This window comes from Triturus cristatus, chromosome 6, assembly GCF_964204655.1.
Source record: "Triturus cristatus chromosome 6, aTriCri1.1, whole genome shotgun sequence".
NCBI classification, from domain to species: Eukaryota; Metazoa; Chordata; class Amphibia; order Caudata; family Salamandridae; genus Triturus; species Triturus cristatus.
The window spans coordinates 619,312,442-619,334,966 of record NC_140589.1 but is presented as its reverse complement, the minus strand read 5'-3'; the positions used below and the strand labels follow the sequence as shown (position 1 = coordinate 619,334,966).

Here is a 22,525-nt window from a genome sequence, read left to right as displayed (position 1 = left end):
GTCCGCTTGTTTGATGGTAATGCTGGTGTTGTTAGCTAAAGAATTGACAGCCGTCAAGTGGATTGATTGCAGATGTGGTTGGGGGTGGTGACCCTTGTCAGATCCTTGAGTATGGCCTGTTCAAAAGTAAGTGCCTCATTAGGCACCATACTATTGTTGGGGGTAAAAGTAGAAGGGTTACACAATCCCGATTCACTTGGACAAGGCATCAGTTTGTCATGGAAGAACACTTTTAAACGTACTTTGTGGGAAAAGTTTTGAATCTCGCAAAGTTCACGAAACCGGTCTATTTTAGGTGTTGGAACATACCCGAGCCCTTTTTGGGAGGACCTTCTTTTCAGTGTCAGCAAGTACCCTGGGAGAGACATTCACAATCAATTTTTCTTCTTGGTGTGGCTCTGGGTTTCCACCACATGTTGCTGTGGTTTCTCCCATTGTACTCTTTTTTTTGTTGCCGATTGCCTCTTCTTCGTCCTCGCCCTTTGCCCCAGCCTCTTTCTAAAAAAGGCTGGTTATTACCAGGTTGGGAAAAATTGAGGGGTGGGGGCTTGTGGGAACATGGGGTACTGCCAGAAAGCAGGTCCCAGGTAGGGAGGAATCTGAAAACCTTGATATCCTGGGCGTGCGCCTCGTCTAGGATTATTGTTACCCCAGCTCTCTGTGCTAGAATCACTATTGGAGGATGAACCTCTCCTTGATGTGTATGAACCTTCGTCAGAAGTGTTGTTCATCCCAGGAGGAATAAAGTCTGTTTTGAGGTATGGGTACACCTTTTCTTTATGAAAATCTTTTGGTAATTTCGCAATTTTCTGCTTCATCAAAAATTCCTTTTTCTCTGCTATCTCATTATTGATCTCAGTCAATTTCACTTTGAAAGCAGAATTTTGGATTGTGGTCTTCAGCGCGCCTTCTGCTATCTGAATTCTTATCAATAAGGCGTCCGCTATTCTCTTAGCTGTTTTGATTTTGAGAACCAGTAGGTCCCTAGTGCACTTCCAAGCCACTAAGGACCATTCTTTTTTAGGTCTCGCCTGACCCAGCACATGCGCTGGTCTTGGGAGACTTATTGAGAGGGCTCCAAAAAGTGCTACCAGGCCAGCCTGGAGCTACAGTGCATGCGCGCCGCGCTTTACCGTGATTACTTTCACTTTAGAGGCCACACGGCCGCTTTGATGTTTGATTGTGATCGCGATCACTTTTACTTTCGCGGCATAGCCAATAGGTCTCGCTTTTGGGACCTTATAAGTATTTAGTTATGCAACTGTTCCATGGCTAAACACTTATAAGGTCCCAAAGGGGAAACCTATTGGCTATGCCAATGCTTGTTTAAGATGTCATCCTCGAGGAAGAGACAAGGGAAGTTCTTCACTAATAGACCATTTGGGGCTATATTGTCTCTTAGATATTCTTTCATCAATGCTCCATGCAAGGTGATCTTAACCCATTCTCGTTTCATTGATGTCAGAGATTGCCAATCTTCTGACTGACTGCCCGAGGCTGCATCATTTTCAGCGCCGAAAAGTGATGGAGCTTTTAAAATTTCTGCCACCATTTCGTCCCCAAAGCAAAGACCTTGGTTGTCCTTCATCATGAAGGGCGGAAAGCTCCGGCTTATAAGGTCCCAGGTCGGGGGTACACTAAATCCAGTGAATACAGGACAGTAGTGAAGAGCATAGGTTGAAGGGGCAGTTTCCCTTCCCTTGCTATATCAAGAAAAGTCCTACTGGGGTTGCGCGTGCTAGCAATTTATCACAAAAAGAGGGACTCTGGGCTTTTAACAGGCCCAGCATACATGCCCAAACATAGGTAAATACAAGGAGTATGCAGTTCCTAAATGAAAGAGGGAGGGGGGACACGTGTATTATGGTCACAGACAACAGAGGAAGCTGGGTTCCTCCTGTTGGAATATAGGGCCCTCACACACCCGGCTGGGTGTCGTGCTTCATAATAGGGCGTGCTCCTCGTCGAGTCAGCGCTGCAATACCTGACGGGCACCCTATGGAAGGGCTCTTTGGCGGAGATCTTTTATTCCAAATTGCCGTAAGGTGCCGTGGGGGGTGAAGGGGCCTATGATGTGTAGATGAAGTGAGCGGAGGTAAGTGACCTAAAGAAAGGTTAAAACCGGAAATGAAAGTACCAAAGAAAACAATTTTAATCAACCGGTCTTCCAACCTGATTAAAAAGATGAAAGGCGCAGTGCTGAGATAATGGCTCAAGTAGGCTCTATGTTTACTGGGTCAACATGTTTCTCGCCTAATAGTCTTCTGATCTGGTGGTCATACATGGTGATGTTTCTAATCATTTTAGTAGTGGCTCCGCGTTGTGGTGCGGAAAAAAGTTTCACAGTAGAAAACCGACGTCAGCGCCCCGGGAGGTATTTTTGTGTGGCTCCACTGACATCATATCCGTAAACAACGTCAAGGCAGAACCGTGCAGCGCCGTACCCCAGCGCGCAGAGATACTGCTGAAAAATCTCCAGATCCAGACTGACACCTGGGTGATATTCTATGTTAAGGAATCTGCGGCTAGATTGTGTCTCTCAAATACATCATTACTGAAGGTAAGTAACTTGTTCATTAGGCCAGGTCTTTAACACAGCTTTAGCTGTCTTGCCAGACTATTGTTTTTCCCAAAAAATTTGTAAATAGTATACCCACATAAAGGAACATTTGGCCAGAGGGCTTCACCCAGCACAGTGTACAGCACAGGGTATGGAGTCAGTCCACTTTACCTATTGGCTAACTTCACTTTGAGTCACTGTACAAAGCCTAAGCACATTGTTCACTTCTGCCTAAAACAGTTCTCTCTTCAGTGATGAAGCGTTTTTTATTTTATGCAGTTTGTATCTTATGTGGGTGCAATATTAGATGGTAATTCATGTTCTGTCTCCTTTTTAAAGTGTTAAAGTAACAGTCTAGCTGTTGTGATAGGAGTTTTTGGTCATGTGGTGATTTATTCCAGACTCCTTCACAAACCACATTAAAAATAAAATGCCTGGCACACCTGAACAGCCTTTTTTTAAAAGTCGTCCCTGGTAAAATGGCAACATCAGTGATTTTTATTTTATTTTGACACAAGTCTGTGATAATCATGTTTAGGTTTTTTTGTGGCATATGCTTGTAATAAAAATATAAATTAAAAAAAAAAAAATGTATGTTTGCACTGCTTGCCAAGGTTAGATGCACTGACTACTTTTCTTTTTGCCTTAGGGTTTCTCTGTATTGGCGATTTTTCTTTTCTATAAAGGAAGGGGATGTGTTGCAGCTTCAATGTGAATGGAACCCACCTCAGTTGTATCTGATGCCCTAAGAAACTGTTAGGGGTTCTCCTGGAGTGAGTTAAAGTCTGGCTGGCTTGGTGGACATCACCCATAAGTTGCATCACTCAAACCAAGATTCCTTCTAGACTCTGTGCCCTCTAGTTCATGGCGCAAAATTAGAAGGTTGCTCGTTGGGGGCCGGAAACTACACAATATTAACCAATAAGTCCTGCTATGGGACTTTCATATTCAATTTTTAGCAGCTTCTTCAAATTTTATGACAAGACCGGAGGCTAAGATTATTCCATGTAAAGTTGGGCGGCAGACTTGCTCAATTTTATCAAAATTAGTGTGCGATAACAGGGGACCCGTGGGTTCTTAAGACAGTCATGGGGTATCACATAGATTTCGTAGAGGAACCGGTTCAGTACAAATGGCCGGTTATAAGATTCGATTCAAAGCTAACGGATCTAGTAGATACAAAAGTGAGAGAATTAGTGAACAAAGGAGCAATTGTAGAAGACAGGGGACAAGGCATGTTGTTCAGTTCTGTTGAGAATAAACCTTGTCTCTGCAATGAGGTATGTGAACTAATTAAGGGGCCCAAGATCAAAGGACCTAGCAAGGGTTTTTGGGGATTACTGTTCGAGTCAGAAAATCCTGGTTCAGGCGGAACATATTCCAGGTCTGAGGAATGTGGATGCAGACTGGTGCTCAAGGAATTACAGGGATTCCAGCGTCAGGAGTCTGCACAGGTCAGTGTTTTTGAAGTTGATGGAAGTTTGGGGACCTTGTTATGTGGATCTGTTTGCTAACAGGAGGAATACTCAGTTGGAGAAGTTTTTCAGTTGGCGTCCGGATCCGGATTCTGCAGGGATGGATGCTTTCAGGCAGGATTGGAGGGGACTTACTCCTTATGCTTTACCTCCAATTCTTATGATCACTCGAGTGACCTTATTAGTTCGCAAATGGAGGGAAACAGAAGTTTCGATACCCTACCCTCCTAGAAATGTCGATAGATTTTCCAATTTTACTTCCAACGTTTCCAGACATTTTGTTGGGCCCGTTAGAGGAACATCACAAATTGGTGTTGTCAGATCAGTTGAGACTGATGGCATAGATAATTTCAGGCAAGTCTGGGAAGTGCCAGGACTTTCAGAGGAGGCTTCTAACCTTATTAGAGAATCCTGGGCTCCAGGGACAAGGAAACTGTATAGATTGGCATGGGAGAAATGGTTACGCTGGTGTGTGGAGAGGGATTTTGATGCAGTTTCAGTGGGTTTAGTTGAACTAGCCAACTATCTAACAACCTTGTTTAGAGGCGGTCTGGCTTACAGAACTATCAATGTACATAGATCAGCCATTGCTGCAGGTCATGAGCTGGTTAATGGTGTATCTGTGGGACAGAATGTTTTGGTGAAAAGGTTAATGAGAAGCGTGAGAGTCTCTAAACCCCCTGTGGACAGATATTCTTCAGTTTGGGATGTTTTGAAGGTGTTATCGTATTTGGAGAATTTAGGAAACAACAGTGGGTTGGATTTGAGGATTTTAAGTAAAAAATGTACAACATTGTTGTGTCCTTCCTTTTAGAAGGGTTTCAGATGTGAAAGCTTTGGATGTTGGTGCTAGGATTTTTAACACACAAGGAGTTTGTTTCTATCTGTGCAGAAGAATGAAAACAAATTTGGAAACCATTTTTTACCCCTATTTTGATGAGCATGAGTGTTTATGTGTTGTCTGAAGGAGTAGAAGATAAAAACTTCTGGTATTCGTTCTTCAAATGAAAAGCAGGTTTTAATCTCCTATAGGAAACCTCACAAGGCTGTGTGGAGTCAGACTCTTGCAAGATGGGTGAAAGGTGATGAGGACTGCTGGCGTTGATTTTTTTTTTTTTCCAACAATTTTTATTAATTTGCAGTTGATCTAGGACAGAATCTAAGAAGGCAAACAAAAGACCAAACGGGATTCAGTTACAGGCCCCAAGTATTTATCAGAAAGACATGACAAATCAGGGTATTGAAGTCAATCTATTGCTCCATAAGCTGTCCAACCCCACGGCCCAGGCAATCTGCAAGTGAGTTCTTTGCAATAGTCCTTGTCCAATCGTAGAAAATTCAAACCCCAGCCATCCTCCCCCCTCCTCCCTCCCCACCCCCCCAGGCGTGTCACTTAAGTGCGGTTTGCTCAAGATCACGAGAGCTAAAGTCGCAATAGGACGACTCATTGGAATGAGAGGACGCCGAGTAAAAACAGGCGTATAAATCAGGTGTCACTACAAATCTTAAGGAGACAAAGCAGAGTGGGCGCCAAGCTGACCATGCGTTAACCTATGGCTGCCACCGGGTCATTCACAGGAGCATCCTCCTCATCACCTTCAGGGGACTTAAGCGCTACGACAAGCAGTTCCCAGGCGCTCGCCCTTTCCATTGCCTTTTCATTCCCCGTGCGGTTTGCAATTTGTAATCTAATCATTCCCTCGCATTCAGCCCATTTCAGTAGGTCCGCTTTCCACTGAGCGACACTAGATTTTGTTCTTTGAAGTATGGGGAAACCAATGTAGGATACAGTGAGCCATGGATGGGTCTAGATCTCTGTCTGTCAAGAAAGCTGTTACCCCCTCCCAAAAACTATCAAGGACCGAGCAGTCCCAAAGCATGCGTTTAAAATCTGCATTGTCTGCCAGGAATGCTGGCGTTGATGGGAGCAGGTTTGGTGCACACTCAGTGAGGGGTGCTTCTTCATCGAAAGCTTTCATGATTGGTGGGGCATTGCATGATATTCTGAGATGTGCTGATTCGTCTAATGACTCAGTGTTTCGAAAATGTTATTTTAAAACCTGTGATTAATGTGGTTTCTTATTTGTTAGAGAAGCTTTGAACTTGCAATAATCCTAGCCGCCAGTCTGGTCATAAAATATAGATTTTCTTCAGCTTTGATGGACAGAAAGTCAGGATTTTATTAAAGACACGGAGGCTAACATAATCCCTCCCTTTTCCCTACCCTTGTTTGGTAACTTTTTATTGTTCTTTCGCAAGTCGTGGTCAACAATGAGATAGGAAGACGGCTTCCTGTTAAGAGTGGTTCATTTTTCGTCTGGAATTTTCAACCCATAGCTATTTTGGACTTATGTTTTAGTTATGTTACAGTGCACACAAAAAAGAAGGAAGATGGCAGGAGGTTCTGGCCCTTTGTTGAATTCTTAGAACTTTTGCTAATGTTTTACGTTCTTTAAAGGAGCTGCTGTGGGTGGAGCAAATAAAGAAGATTCACACCAATTTTGATAAAATAGAGCAAGTCTGCCGCCCAACTTTACATGGAACAATATTAGCCTCCGTTTCTTTAATAAAATCCAGATTTTTTGTCTATCAAAGCTAATGAAAATCTACATTTTTCAGCCTTTTAACTGCTTGATTGAAAACAAAATCAACTCAATTGTCTATGCTAAACCTGCTGCAATGCTGTATTTCCAGCATAGCCTGGAAAAGCAATGGAATGGTTTAAGAGAATACAGGACAAGTGTAACTGTTCCAACAGCTAACAGAGTCAGAAGCATTGAATTCTGTCTTACACTTAAGATTGCTGGTAGGGATCCTGGTTATTTGTTGTAGTTTTCAAAATGCTGCAAACCTAGGAGTATTAAAATCATTAATGACTTGTGTTTGATTCCTGTCGCACATGTTAACAGAAAAGGAGCTAGGAACTTAGGAAAACACAGAACAGTCTAGTTCTGTCCCAGTTGATATGTGCTGAGCTTCACCATTTCATACGTTTAAACCTAGAATGAACAGATGTGCACTGAGTTTTACATGATGGCATTTTTAGCTCATTTTTACAATATTAAAAGCAAACTGACCTTTGAGAATGTGATCTCATTCAAAGGCAAACCACAAGTTTTCACTGATCCCAAAACCTTAGCGGCATTCCTTGAGAACATAGAAGAGACTGACATATCCAATCCAAAGAATGCTGGATAAGTTGGTAATGACGGCTTACAAACGTCATGTGGTATTTCTATAGGTACTCGGGTTGTCTTCTCCAGCTGCTGCACTGGAGAAGACAACCTGAGAAAAGGGTTTAGAAGAGAGTTTGACTAAATTGGAATCTACAGATTGATAGTTTATTCACTTGAAAACGATTCAATATGGTTAAAAGTGTTATAAAAATTATAAGAATTTACTCCTTTAATTATGATATCAATAAGCTAGCTTGATCTTGGGTGATGCCTACCCTATACTAGATTTTTCACTGGACGGAGTTGATTACCAATATAAGCTAGACAAGGTCCTAGTAGTGCAGTTTGTCATGCGCTGTATACAGTAACATTATTATGTTATATACTTCCTTCACATTTTGGCTGGGTGGATGTTGGGAGTGGGCTTTGCTACATCTTTGTTGTTGCTACCATGCACTTCACATTTGAGGTGAGGGTGTATGGGAGTTTGATGGGGTGTGTTTGGGTTGATGGGAATGGTCATTTTGCATTTGATTCTTCCCTTTTTTATCATTATTTGCTATGTTAATAGTCCGTTTAGGACCTTACAGTCAAGCATGAATGGTAGTTGCTCTGGATACGGTATATTAGAAACTTCACTACAATGTATGTACTTCTGTGTCTAATCATACTTTGTAACAGAAAATGGCTAGTCACTCTGGTATCACTAAATGTTAAAGGTATTATTCATTCTGTCCACTGTCCGGATCTCACTAGCTGGTCTTTAGCATGCTGTCTACCAATATCTCCATCTCCTCTAGTCGCAAGGATCCAACCAGTTTCAAGAGTTAGCTGCTTTCTTAGCGCCTGCAGTGTCCTGCACAGCAACTGTTCTTTCTGAGAGGGTGGCCAGGGATCGATGAACCCCCTACTGTGCATGCGACACAGGAACTTGGCCCTTAAACCCAAGGAGGTAGTATTTCAGACTACCTACATACCTGGGTCCTGACCCGGTATAACTTCCTGGACCCAGACAGAATTACGGTAGCTTGGAACAACCAGCCCATGCTGGAGTAAAAGATTAACCTAAAGAAAAAACAGGAGAAGGCATAAGAAGGCGGCCATCCTGCTTCAGACTAGAAGCAATGCAAACTATACCTGTTACAGACTAGGAGCAATATCAATTGTTTCTGATAAAAACACCATAAAAACCGCTGCACCGCATTTACAGGCAGTCAGTAATAAGTGAAAATGAACACAGAAGAGGTACTTCAGAAGGAAGACCTGCCCCTGGCACTTAAATGTGGGGGACATAGTTGGTTGGTGGTACAGCAGGAGGGGGATGGAACAGCAACACCAACCTGGCTCTTGCACATGCCTACCACTGAGCTGTGTGCTTGCGCTACTCGTGAGAGTTGCATGTTCCCAGGAATTTAAGTGGGCTTGGGTCCTTTCGCGTCTAAGATCCGATAGTAATTCAAATAGGACAAAAAACGGGTCCCTATTGGGACCTGTATTCATGTCTTTAATGCTAATGGCAAAAACACTAATAGATTTCTGAACAACTAATGTAAACAAGCAATGATGGATGGAAGGGGCAAGCAGCGAAGCCGGAGGGGGTGGGGGACGGTACAAGGGCCCTCGGAAAACAGCATCTGACATTTGATCTCGGTCTTTGAATGCACAGCAAATGTGTCCAGATAAGAACAAGATTTACAGGCCTGTTTGCGGAAACAGCGCTCAAAGCAAGTTAAAACATGAGCGCCCAAAAATCAAATGAAAAGTAGTTCCTAAAACAGTTGCTAAAATGGGAGCAGTGGATGGATAGTAGTAATTGCCCCATTCTCTCGTGGAGGGCTAAACACAGAAAGTTCGGACGCATGCATACCATGGACAAATGGAGAGAAAACAGGAGAGCGACGATGGAGCCCGCAAATAGGAAGCTGATGGGCGGGCTGAAGCCCACAAAGCATACACAACATGCCTCTTCGAGACAGCACATGCGGGGACTAGCCAAGACCTAAAAAAAGGGTATTGCCTCTGTGTTCTATTCTTAGTGCTAGAATAAGGTTGGGGGCACTACATCAGGTGCTTTCGCTCCAAAATAAAGGACTAGACAAGGGTGTCCTATTTCTCCTTCTGTTATTATTAGCCATCAAACCCCTACTGGTCTCCATAAATATTAACTAAGACATTGTTGGTTTAAGAGAGTCAAAGATACATGCTTCAAAACACCAGCTTATGAGTAGGACGTGTTTGTCACGACTCTACCATACCAGCCCTACTTGAAGCAATCTCGATTTACGCCAGAGTATCTAGATAGGGATAAATCTGAAGTTCGCCCTCTTCATATTTTTTTTGTAACAAAAGTTTATTGGGAAACACTGGGCTAGCCTGCCAATTTCTTTTTTTTTTTTTTTTTTTTAATTCTTCAGCCTAGAATTTGATAACTTAACTGAATCTGTACTTCACAATGTCAACCTGGTTATCGAGAAGATTAATCAAGTTGTTGAAACCCTGCAGACAATATTCGTGACGTAATGGGGCAGAAAACAATTAAAATGATCATAACGCAGAAAATCAATTATCTATTAAGAATCCTTCTCATCAAATGTTTTTCACCAAAGTCAACAGAATAATTAACAAATTTCTGTGCAATGAGAAAACGTGAGTTTTACTAAAAAAAGTTGCGGATACCCAAGGACATGGGAGGGGTTAACTTGGCAGACTGTAAACATTTCATCAGCGTTCATATTTAATCAGGGAACACAATAGTTTCAAAAGGTGGATTATTCTTCTCCACTAGGGTCAACTTAGAGACACTCCAAACTGCCGTTCATAGCCGTACTTATTACAGATAAATCCAATCCTTTCATACAAAACAATATGATAGAGAAACTATCTTTAAAGTCGTTTCCGGGTTTTTGGAAGTCACCCAAAGTCCAAGGCACCATCTATTTGAAACAACTAGGCTAGGCCCACATGTCAGCTGTCAAGTAGAGCAAGAAAAGTTTTACATCTCAGAGACATAGGTTTGAAAAAAATGCGGAGGTCTTTTGAGAATCTAAACCACCTCTACGGAGTGGACAATTCAGATTTCTAGGATTTCCTCAAATTAAGTGTCCCTCTCAACCTTAAAAATTACCCTCAAAGATCCATCTATATCGTCGAAATAATAAACACAAGTGAAAACCTTCACACGCCCCTCTTATGAAAACAAAAAACAGGATAAATGGTCAAATGAGTGGACTATAATAATAAAACACCCCTCATAAAGAGCATGTGGTTTAGGATTTGGCCTTTTACTTTTTTTTTTTTTTAACGACAATTTCATCCAATCTTGCATAGACAAGAGTTCTTCTTTTACTAAGAACTTTTTAGACACCTGAAAGACTCAAAACACTCCATCTTTCACCAGACAATACTTGTTGGAGTTGTAAATTAGAATCAGATATCCTATTCCATAAGTTCTTTGAATAAGAGCGTAAACAGCAATTTTGGGATAGAATTTACACCCTTATTCAAGAGTTTTTTTAATGTAACGCCTCCGAAGAATTTTACGTATACACTATTAGGCCATGCTATTGAGAGTGGCGATGCACATTTGGACAAGATTGACATACTAGATCTCATGCTTACCTTAGTGCACCAAATGATCTTAAGTAACTGGAAAGATTTGAGTAACACTTTAAGTTAGGTATGGTGGAAATGATTATGCTGCATCAGAGGGGCCGATCGATCCTGTCAAAACAATATCCCTGGAAATCAGTAGACTCCCGTATTTGGAATAAACTGGATGAATATTTGTAAAAAATTAAACCCCCATGGGTTTGTGATATTTTTTGTATTCATGTATCACGTTTGCACAGCTTGGATTCTTATCCCACTAGCTGGCTCCTGTAATGCTGACTTATCATACACATACAAGAAAGAAGTTAAAAGGATGGCTTTGTTACCTTGTCCTTATTGGCTTACTACTTATCTTTTCAGTAGGAATGGCATTGGCACCTGATCTTTACATCAGATAGAACCTTCATTTTTGCTTATATATGTCTATGTACTGAACCTTTATTAACATATAAGCAAACGTTGGATGGACAATGCTTATTACGAATCATTCTAAAAGCATTGTTCAGGCTCTTTCACGATTTCTACATTTTCCGACCATCACCTGGTGGACAATGAGACCTGTACCTAGCTAGGTTATATTCGTTATTGTCATTTGCTTGTGTACTGTGTTTTTCTATAAAACTCGATAAAGTATTTGCAACACAAAAGAGCAAATTTTCAAATCCCAGAATACAAGGTCTATAAAGCCAGTAATGACTTGGGGAGTAACGACATGGGGCCACTTGCCAGCTGAGTGAATTCTTAACTAGATGTATAGGTTAACGACGCTTAAATGGCATAATGCATGTACTACATGCAGTTTATACTGAATTGTGTTCTGAAATTACAAAACGTGTACTTTATTTTGGTCAATTCACAGCAATCATGCTTTACTGTGATTCTGGCGACCACTAACCACTTAAAAAGTAAAATAACTAACTGTTTTACGGAAGAGCCGACAAGAGCCACATGTTGGCTCAAACAGACAGTTATTTATCACACTCAGTATATACCAATATCCTGTGAGGGTTGTTTACTGAATGTGATCTATACATCTCCCTTCTTAGAGTTTGCAGGGAAAATGAAACAATGTGGAAACTGTGTTTGCCTTTCTGGTTACCTGAAGTAAATCTGACAGGGGAAATTGCGAGCATGCAGTAATTATCGCAAGTGGTAATACCCCAAATGGAATTTGGCGCATAACTCAGAATTTATCACTTAAATCATAATCTGACCAAAACGATCACTGAACTCCTCCACTCACATGAAAAACACCCTCCAAAAAAGACTCCCCCCCCCCCGCCCCCCTTTCCATTCCCTAGAACCACCACGTCCAGGAGAACATACATTAATCCCACACAAGAGAACTCAATCATCCATACACCACTAAGCTTTCGTCAATCAGAACGCAGCATGTGTTACCCTACCAAGCTCTGAAAACTTCGCCCCAAAAATAAAAAGACCTCAATAACGCGCATTAGTAGAACCCACTCAACACGCCCCAAATACCTACCATTGAAGGATCTCTTTGCAGCCCCTAAAAAAAAAAAAAAAAAAAAAAAAGGAACTAATACCCACTCCTCGTAAAGCACAATATAACCCCCACACAAGACTAGACGCTGCATCGCACGAGCACTTGGGCGCTCTCCTCCACCTTTCTATCCTAAACAAAGCATGTAACCCCGAAGAAGCACAACGCATTTTCAAAGCATTATTAAACCTCACCCCCAAAGGAGTACAAAAGTCCTATAACTTAACGAGCACATACATCGATTCTCTCTCGCCAAAGGAGAAGAGACCCACTCCCTAAACAGGGCATACAACTGCACCCCACAGAAAGGAGCATAAGACCCACAAGTATTAAAACACACACAATAACGCTCCGCCCCCTTCTCAAAGCACATAACACCATCGCCCGCGCTGCACTCACTAGTGCGAGCTCTGCCAGAAGTTCCCGGCCATGGAAGAACCGCAGGGGCTTTGCCAGCCCGCACCGGAGCCCGAGCCTCTGGCTACCGGGGTAAGGTAGCGCTTGTACCACGGAAGTAGAACACCGGCTCCGGTGCTAACGGGAGGAAAGGACCGAAGACGTCCAACGTCACGGAACGACGTCAAACCGTCCTCACTGCGCATGCCCGGCGCATCCGCTAGTGCTGTAGAGTACGTTGTACGCGCCTCGGGTTATCTGTGCGTGCCTGTTGTCACTGCAGGTCAAACTGGACGCCAAGACGCTGCTCTCAAAAGCAGTCAACGGGTGCGGCAATATGTGCCCGTCCCCCTAACACCTAACTTCATCAGACATTCAACAATCTACAAAGTTCAAGTAACCATAAATTGGTGGACCCGACAGTCTTCATTACGTTGTAAAGAATAACGTTGTTGTTCTATTCCGACAGTCAACTACTTAGTTCTGTTTTGGATGGTGGTGTCAATCTTTAACAAATAGTTACTCTTCTAACGCAATGCCTTCACAGATGTAGGGGGGGTTACCCTCTACCAGGGCTCGAGTCGGGGTACCACGCGGGTGGACGGCGTCCCCCCACTTATTTTAGGGGGTGGACGCCGTCCCCCCTGCCCAAAAGATGGAGCCGGTACCCGAGTCTGCACCTGCAGCGTATGATAGCCTTTCAAATGCACCCGAGGCTCAGACTAATCTCCCCTGCCACCTCGTGCCCTCCCCTTGCCAGCCTTTCTCAGAGCACAGACGAGGCGCCAAGGCTTCAAGGAGTTGCGCAGTCAACACGCCGAGCATGTCACTTCCAGGGACCCCGTCAGATGCCCGTAGTGCCTACGGCCCGAGTCTGTAATAACCGTGTAATCTGAGGAATAGGTTCTGTGTATTAGTGTGTTCTTGTGTTTTGAGTGACTGCCACTTATTGAAGTATTATACCTCTACTTGTATCTTGTATGTATTCACCACATTTCAGACGGAGGCCGGCAAATTTCGTGACGTCACTTCTTGTCGTGACATCACTTCCGGTGACACCACCTAACTTGGAGCGTCCCCCCACTTCTTTTTTTAGGACTTGTGCCCTGCCCTCTACAACCCGAACTTCCAAAAACGTTTATTCTCCCTTTTCTGTAATGGCAAGGCATTACCATGTTCTACCTCTGACTTCGCCTTCATTGGCGAGTCAGTTGACTGTTTATTATTCGGAACGACCTGTTAACTAACGTCCAAGAGCCACGACGAGCTGTTTTCAGACAGCACAGCTCAGAAAGAGGCAAACATTTTGTAGTATCCTCAGGTCATGTTATTATGTTCCCTTCATTCTGTACCTAGCTGCTCAGCCAGTGTCAGTGTTCCGCGTAGAATGTTAGTGTGGGTGGAATGCTTGGATGCCTGTGTGAGACTGAGACAGTTGGGAAGATGGACTGAGCAGCTAGAAGGCTGCTCCTGGTGGGGCTTAATGTATCTACATCTAAGATCTCAATAAACTTCATCTACTTCTACCTGGCCACGTCTACAGCGTCTACTTGTACCTCCTACACACGTGGGGCCAGCCCACTACATTTATGGCGACGATCTGGAGCAAATCTCACGCAAAAGGTAGCCTGATGACAACTAAGAAGGAGGAGTGGAGCAAGATTACGTGGAGAAAAGAACCTATGTCAAGTATAATGAAAAAAAAAGAAACAAGCATTAAGAAATTTAAAGAAAAGAAAAGAAACCTGTTGGAACGCCTGTCGCGGTGACAGGCACACCATTGACTTTTGAATTACGAGTTTGTGGTACATGTTTTAGAGATTTCACGCAAAATGTTTTTTTTTTATAAGTGGAAGAATTTAATGCAAAAAAAAAAGAATGTTTCACAAGAGAGTTAATTTATTGCAAAAATGGTTATTTCTTTCTACAATGTCTTATGATTTGCTGTATGCCAACGTTGTTTTATCGCTATGTACAAGTTATTGTTTGTTGGCATGGGAGTGGGTACTAGTCCCATGTCTCTTATTTACGTATCCCTGTTTAAGGGATAGGGGTGGGTTTTTAGTCCCATGACCCTTATATAAAATGTTTTATCCCTGCTTAGGGATGGGAGTGGGTTTTTAGTCCCATCACCCCACGTTCACAGTAATTTATATAGGAATGGGTTTTAGCCCCATTTTTAAAAGGGGGTTTTAGTCCCACCTTTGTTATTTTGAGTTTGGGTGTCAGTCCCATTTACTCCGTTATAGGGGGTTAGAGTCCTACCTATTTATAGGGGGTTAGAGTCCCACCTATGTCATTAGTAATGGGTACCAGTCCTATTTACTAAGTTTAAAGGGGGTTTTAGTCCCACCTTTACGTGTATGTTGGGTATCAGTCCTTTCATTTACGTTTTCGCTGTCTTCTGTGTGTGTAGCCATCTTTTGATGCCACACTGTGCTGCGTGTCGGTTTTACATGCTTCACGTGTCAGTGGGTTTCAGTCCCATGTGACGTATTATTTACATTTGGGTGTTAGTCCCAAACACGTGGGTTTTAGTCCCATAGTGTCCCTTACATGAGGGGTGGCGTTTTGAGTTGTCGTCACAGTTTTCTCACGTGAGAAGTACTTCCTTAGGTGTTGTTCTACCCATAGACATTTATACCCGTAGGATTTTACTCTGGGTATCATATTCATTTGTCGTATGTGAGCTCTTATTTCACTTCTAAAAATTTTCTTTGTTCAGTATTAAGGGAAGGGGATGGTGTTAGTGTGTTGATCTATGCTTGCATCTTTCCTTTCTCCTTAGTGTGTCTGTTTTCCCTTTCGTGATGTATTTCTACATGCATTCCTGGGTTTATGGACTATTCATATCTTGTGTACATTTCTGTATTTATTTGTTTGCTTATTAGTAGTTTGGGTTTATTTTAGGTTTTATTAATTTTCAGTGTAAAGGAAGAGGATGTGTAGTATCCTCAGGTCATGTTATTATGTTCCCTTCATTCTGTACCTAGCTGCTCAGCCAGTGTCAGTGTTCCGCGTAGAATGTTAGTGTGGGTGGAATGCTTGGATGCCTGTGTGGGACTGAGACAGTTGGGAAGATGGGCTGAGCAGCTAGAAGGCTGCTCCTGGTGGGGCTTAATGTATCTACATCTAAGATCTCAATAAACTTCATCTACTTCTACCTGGCCACGTCTACAGCGTCTACTTGTACCTCCTACACACGTGGGGCCAGCCCACTACACATTTCTGTATGTTTCCATGTTTTGCTGAAAATCATGCTCCAACTCGGATAATTTCTAAATGTGTGCTTAGACAGTGTACATGCATAAAAACAGCCACTCGGAGAAATAAGAGGAAGAATCGTCAGCAGGACGCGAGTTGACTGGAACAGGAGTTTATTCGTAAATCTTTCCACACAGAGCGTCCAGTCGGCCAGCCGTCCGGATAATAACTGACAGCATTACCCGAACACTGTACCGAGCGACGCTCCATGCTAGAGCTCGGAACAAGATTCAAAAGAACACATAGCAAATGACATAGTGAAACATGTGTCGCGCGCTGGTCGCGCAGTGGACGCCACCAGCGCGCGATGTATACAATAACAGTAGCCAAATCTATACAATAACAGTAGCCCAACTATCACAACACCTTCCCCCTTAAAAGAAAACAAAATGAAAGATTAAACAAAAATAACACAAAAGTTACAATGAACAGGATTAATAAAATAATACGAAAGTAACGATGAACAGGATTAATATCTGATGAAATCCTCAAATCTTTTTGGAACATTTAAAATGCGGCCTCTGGAGGAACTAATGTTTCCCTTAGTATTTACGGGTAGAGTGGAAGTGTTAGCAGCTAACTGGCTAGTACTCGCTACCTGAGAAGAAAGGACCAGATTGCTAGAACTGGTCAAACCTCCAGAGACTAACCAGTGACCCCAATCAAGATCGACTTCACAATTTCTTAGTCTCCTTTGTAATATCCTAACTTGTTCGGGAGAGACTTTAACGAGTTGCCTTTTGTTCCACCACCCCCTATTTTGAACAAAAGCAGCCCCTTTACTGACTTTGAATTCCTGTTTCGGGGTCAAGAACTTCGACTCACCTTTTTTTACCATGGCAGGTTTCTTAATAAGGACCCAGTCCCCAACCACAACATCCTCGCCATTCAAACGACGTTTTCTGTTGAAATTCTCTTTCATATGTAACTGTTTGGTGTGAACTCTATGACAAACATCCTCAAAATTGACCCATGGACTAGTAGACATATCCTTTAACCAAGTTGGAAAAAAGTAGTGTGAGCCTCCCTACCCCTCAACAAAGTAAAAGGTGGTAATTCAGTCGTACAGTGAGAGGATGTGTTATAACTCCAAACCTTTTGAACAATGAATTCACTTACATCCAACCCTGAAGCTAGCGCAGTCTGAATACCTTCTTTCACTACTTTATTACCCCGTTCAACTATACCATTTGAAGTAGGGGAATATAGAGCCACTTTGAGGTGTTTTATGTCTAATTTGTTGAGAAACTGGCACATCCTATCAGAAACAAAATGTGTGCCATTATCTGTTACGATGGTTTTGGGAGAACCTTCTAACGAATTTTTTTTGTTTAAAAATGAAATCGTACACTCAGTATCAGGAGACTGAACAAAACAGTGGTACATCCATTTAGAAAAATAATTGACTGCCAGTATAACATATTTTTTATCTTGGTCTAAGGTAGAATAATGGCCAGAAAAATCCGAACCGATTTTTTCCCATGGGGCTTTAGGAAATTTGGTAGGATGAAAAGGTGTCTTAAGTGTCCGCCAATGCTTATCAGACAGGAGGCATTCAGGAAAACTATCGATGACACTCTTGACTTGTGAGTCCAAAGAAGGCCACCAATAGTGAAGCTTAATTTTCATTATAGTCTTAGTGGACCCTAGGTGTCCAATGTGTGCCTTGTTGATGATCAAAGGTCGCACCCCTGCGGGTGGAACAAACTTATCCCCCCGACGAACGATACCGTTTTCAACAGATAGTTCGTTTGAAACTTGCGCGAAAACGCATAAATCACCATTCAGACACCTAGATTCAGGCCAAACATGAGTTGAGTAATCAATTACTTTTTTTTAAAATTCCATCATTCTCACAAGCTGTTTTCCAATCACCCTCGGATAACACAGAATCGTATTCATGAACTGCATCTATTACTGTGACACACTCAATATCCTCCAATGTGAAGTCCTCCTCATCATCCTTGTCCATAAGTAACCTAGACAAACAATCCACTCTGAAATTTCTCCCACCTTGTATATGTTTAACCACAAAGTTGTATTCTTGTAGTTTTGATACAAATCTCATTAATCTGGCAGACATACTAGAAGTGTTGACTTTGTTAAAAATGTACACCAAAGGCTTATGGTCTGTTATTAACTCAAATTTTTGAAACACGCTACCCGCTGATGCCAATCCAAAAGGAAGGCGGAGAAACTTGTACGCTCCAAAAGGGGTGACAAATGTAGTCAACTCTTGAGACTCTTTGGATAGGGACACCTGGTGATATGCTGATCTCAGATCAATCAAAGAGAACCACTTACCCCCCCCTATATTTGCAAGTAGTTCATGGATCCTTGGCAGTGGGTGACAATCCACCAAAATATTTTTATTAAGTGAGCGCAAGTCTGCACAAAGTGTGACCTTGCCAGACTTTTTTCGTGCGACTACGATGGGCGCCACCCACTGTGAAGAATCAGTGGCTTCGATTATACCTTGATCACTTAAATTTTTTTAAGTGAGCTTAAGTTCTTCCCTTACACTCATGGGGACCGAACGTACTTTATGCGAAACAGGTTGTGCACCAGGAACTCATTTGATACGATGTTCCACACCTTTAACTCTACCTACTTTGTCGCTAAATACAGGTTTAAATTCAGCAATTATTTCGTCAACTATTTCTACATTGGTAACAGAATCAGAACAATTAACATTGCATACAGGTAGATCTCCCACTTTTATCGGGTTCTGGTCGCCTGGGACCAAGTATAGACCCATGCGAGCTAAATCCTTCCATCCAATAATATTTTTCCCTTTTTCCGCTACATACATTTTTGTTGCAGTTTCTCTCCCAAGACATTGTACAACACCAAGGAAATACCCAATCATGTTAATGTCTTTCTCACCAAAGGCTTTTGGGTATACATCTGAATGAAGTAATTGTTTATTCTTCCACAGGTCATAGAATGTAGTATCTCGAAGAATAGTAATCGGTGAGCCGGAGTCCGCCATGACCTGTAGAGCGATGTTATCAATGGATGCTTGGCACAGGGGACCTTTTATCGAGATAGCATCCCCTACGCAGTTTAGGGTGACAACGATATTACTAAGAAAGTCGGAACATGACTCTACTTCAGTATCGATATAACAAACGTTGACTGCTTTCCTAGCGTTCCTGCACACTCCTTGAAAATGACCAATTGTTTTACAAATAACACAGCGTTTGTTGAGAGCCGGGCAACCAGGGTGATTTCCAATATGGTTCTTTGAACCACACCTGTACCAGAAAAGGGGTTGTTTCATTTGAGGAAACCTAGGCGGTCTACTTTTAACTTTTACCGCTGCAAGGGAGTTCTCGTGATCATCATCAGTTGAAGTGACAGAATTAACTCCAGGTTTATTATCTTCTCGCATGACTTTACTTGAAATTGTACAGCGCTCAATACTCAAGGCTAAGTCAATCACCTCAGATAAGGGTGGATTTTTGCGGCTTAGAATTCGCTGTTTGATCTTTCTAGATGCACAGTTAAATACAAACTGGTCTCTAATATAATTATCTGTTACTGGCCCAAAACCGCTTGTAGTCGCTAGTACTCTAAGAGCTGAGATATATTCTTCTACTTTTTCATCTTCTTTTTGCTTCCTTTTGTAGAAATTGTGACACTCTAACATGATGTTTGGTTCGTCTGAAAATTGTGTCTTAAGACGTGCTACAGCTTTTAGATACACATTCCATTGACTATCGCCAGGCTGAGAAGCTGGAGGAGGAATTGGGACCACACTTTGAGCAGCTTGCCCCAGACAACCAAACAATAAAGCGAACTTGCGGGCAGCTGAATAGTCTACTACGTCTATTGCCACTAAATGGTTCTCAAAAAGTCTGAACCATTCATTCCAGATAATAGGTGGACTGCCTGGTTTGCTTAAGAAAGGAGGTGGTTGAGTGATTGGGTTAATAATTGAGGCCATAGTCAAATGAATAATTAAAATAAATTGCTGACTGTAAACTCTGTTGTAGAATTGAAACTGGATACGAGCGTGCGCGTCGCTGAAATCTTGCTTAAATGCGCTGAAAGATGAGTGAAACTGAACACAAGCGTGCGCGTAGCTGAAACACTGTTTGGACGCGCTGAAATATAGTTTAAACGTGTAGGTTAACAAAGTGCTTTAATACTGTTCCAGGATTAAAGTTGTAATCACACTTAATAAAGATGCAAATAGCTAGAAAAATGATAACGATATTGTGCAATACGTTGTAGATATTCACTGGCTTAAATAAATAGGCTATATGCAAATGGATATTTAAATCCGAATGAAATGACGTGCGTATCGTCGTGAATTAAAGTTGACGACACGCGTATAAACTTGGAATTAACGTGCGTGTCGTCGAGCAATGTGGTTTGCAGAACGCGTATGTGCTTGAAATTGACGTGCGTGTCGTCGGGTAGTGAAGTTGACAAAACGTGATTAATTTCAAAGCGGGGATTAAAACTGCGTAGTCAATGTTGTTACACGTACGCCTGCCCAATCCAAGATGGTGCCGCGTACCGTAACGTGATGACGTCAGCAGGGAAAATCCAATTATGTTTCGGCTCCGATGAAGTCTTAATCATTACGGAGTGCGAACTTCATGTTGCCGGCGACGGATAAGAATCGGGAGCTCCGATGACCAATTTGAGAACACGTACCTTATTAGAGATTACCTAAATGCTGACTTGAAGATTCAGTCTTTTAGGAATCAACTTGAAGGGAGGTGGAGTTTGGTACGGGTGTGGGTATGCGGGTGGAAGATTCCCGGTCGTCGCCAGGTGAAATAAGAGGAAGAATCATCAGCAGGACGCAAGTTGACTGGAACGGGAGTTTATTTGTAAATCCTTCCACCCGGCACACGGAGCGTCCAGTCGACCAGCCGTCCGGATAATAACTGACAGCATTACCCGAACACTGTACTGAGCGACGCTCCATGCTAGAGCTCGGAACAAGATTCAAAAGAACACATAGCAAATGACATAGTGAAACATGTGTCGCTCGCTGGTCGCGCAGGGGACGCCACCAGCGCGCGATGTATACAATAACAGTAGCCAAATGTATACAATAACAGTAGCCCAACTATCACACTCGGCCACTGCAACTGTTAATGATACAGGCCCAAGCCACTACTGCCACACAAAGTCCATTGTAAAATCTTTTTGGTTTAAAACAGACACGTTGTACTAATGCAACACAAGGCTTAACATTAGTGTTTTCATAAGGCGCGTGAGAAATACACATCTAGGGTGCATCAATGTGTGAACCGGACCGTGATGGTTGGAGAAATGCAAAACATTGGACGGACTCCAAGTGTTCCCATGATGCAGTGTCACCTTGGTGACAGAAAGTGTCAGATGCAGACACCCAACCTTTTGGTATGTGAGCTAAAGGAAGCGCAAATCGGAAGTAAGTAGATGGCATACAGGCTGATGTAGGATCTGCTTTGTTCCCCGATCTAACAACGATAAGGCAGCCGGTTTGTTTTTAAGTCTTCAGTTAATATAAATGTTTACAATAAAGTTGCAAGTTGTCTACAACCCAGTGTTGCATTGTACTACGACAACACACTGCAACAAGGTGGTTTATGTGCCCACGCATGTACCGATCTGTTACTCCTAAATAAGTTTCTTTACAAAGGTGACTGTTGTGGTGTGAATGATGTATTCATTGGATGGTTATGAATGAAGATCTGGTCTCAAGATAGGGCCTTTGTTGGCAAGCACCACTAGCGAGGAGGGTTGAAGAAGCTAGAACGTAGCATTGCCAGTCCTTTAAGATTGCCTGATACCATGCCACTGGCAGTTCTGCCCTGTTTTCAACATGAGTGCTTCTGGAAGTTTGAATCCTCAGTGTGATCAGTGGATCCAGTGCTTTGACACTAGCATCACTGTAGAGCAAAATCTGAGCTCTCAGTGGGCTGGAGTAGCCAGTGTTTCAACATCAGCATCATTGCAGAGGTTTACTGCTGCTCTGTGCCAGCTTCAAAAACAGTCTCACAAAATATTTCCATCCTCAAAGGAAGGCGCATAATGAGAAGTACGTACCTGTTTGACTACGTTAACGCTCTAACTAACAAATTTAGAGGGTTGAGATGTAGGAACGGACTTTCAGAGTCTTTATAAGACTTAGTCCAAACCCAAATTAAATAATTTAAGCGAGACTGGATTCCCCCAAGCTTCATACATACGCAGGTTAGACCATGTGAAGAAGTTTCTATAAAAATGCATAAAGATAGAAGGCCAATGTTAGAGAGTAAAAACAACAGAACTGGACATGGTTGTTCCTGGACTGCCCTTTACCTTAATACCGATGCCAAATTATACACCAAACTCCTGGCTGATCGGTTGGAAACCTACCTTCCCAGGTTGATCGAATCAGACCAGGTGGGGTTCATATGCCATCGCCAAGGGACAGACAATATTCGGCGAGTAGCCCATCTGGTGAAAAAGGTCCAGTGGTGTAATATCCCAGCGTGTCTCCTTTCTCTCTACGCTGAGAAAGCGTTTGATAGGGTGGACTGGACCT

General features: G+C 42.5%; 1 protein-coding gene across 1 annotated transcript in view; it reads right to left on the bottom strand.

Annotated features, from left to right (window-relative positions):
• CCNC (cyclin C) overlaps nucleotides 1–12,998 on the bottom strand; it is a 275,260-nt gene extending 262,262 nt beyond the window's left edge. The window contains exon 1 of the mRNA XM_085611110.1: nucleotides 12,730–12,998. Within this exon, the coding sequence (XP_085467236.1) occupies nucleotides 12,730–12,932 (203 nt within the window). The 5' untranslated portion in view covers nucleotides 12,933–12,998. The remainder of the gene's footprint in view (nucleotides 1–12,729) is intronic.
• Between the last annotated feature and the right edge of the window lie 9,527 nt (nucleotides 12,999–22,525).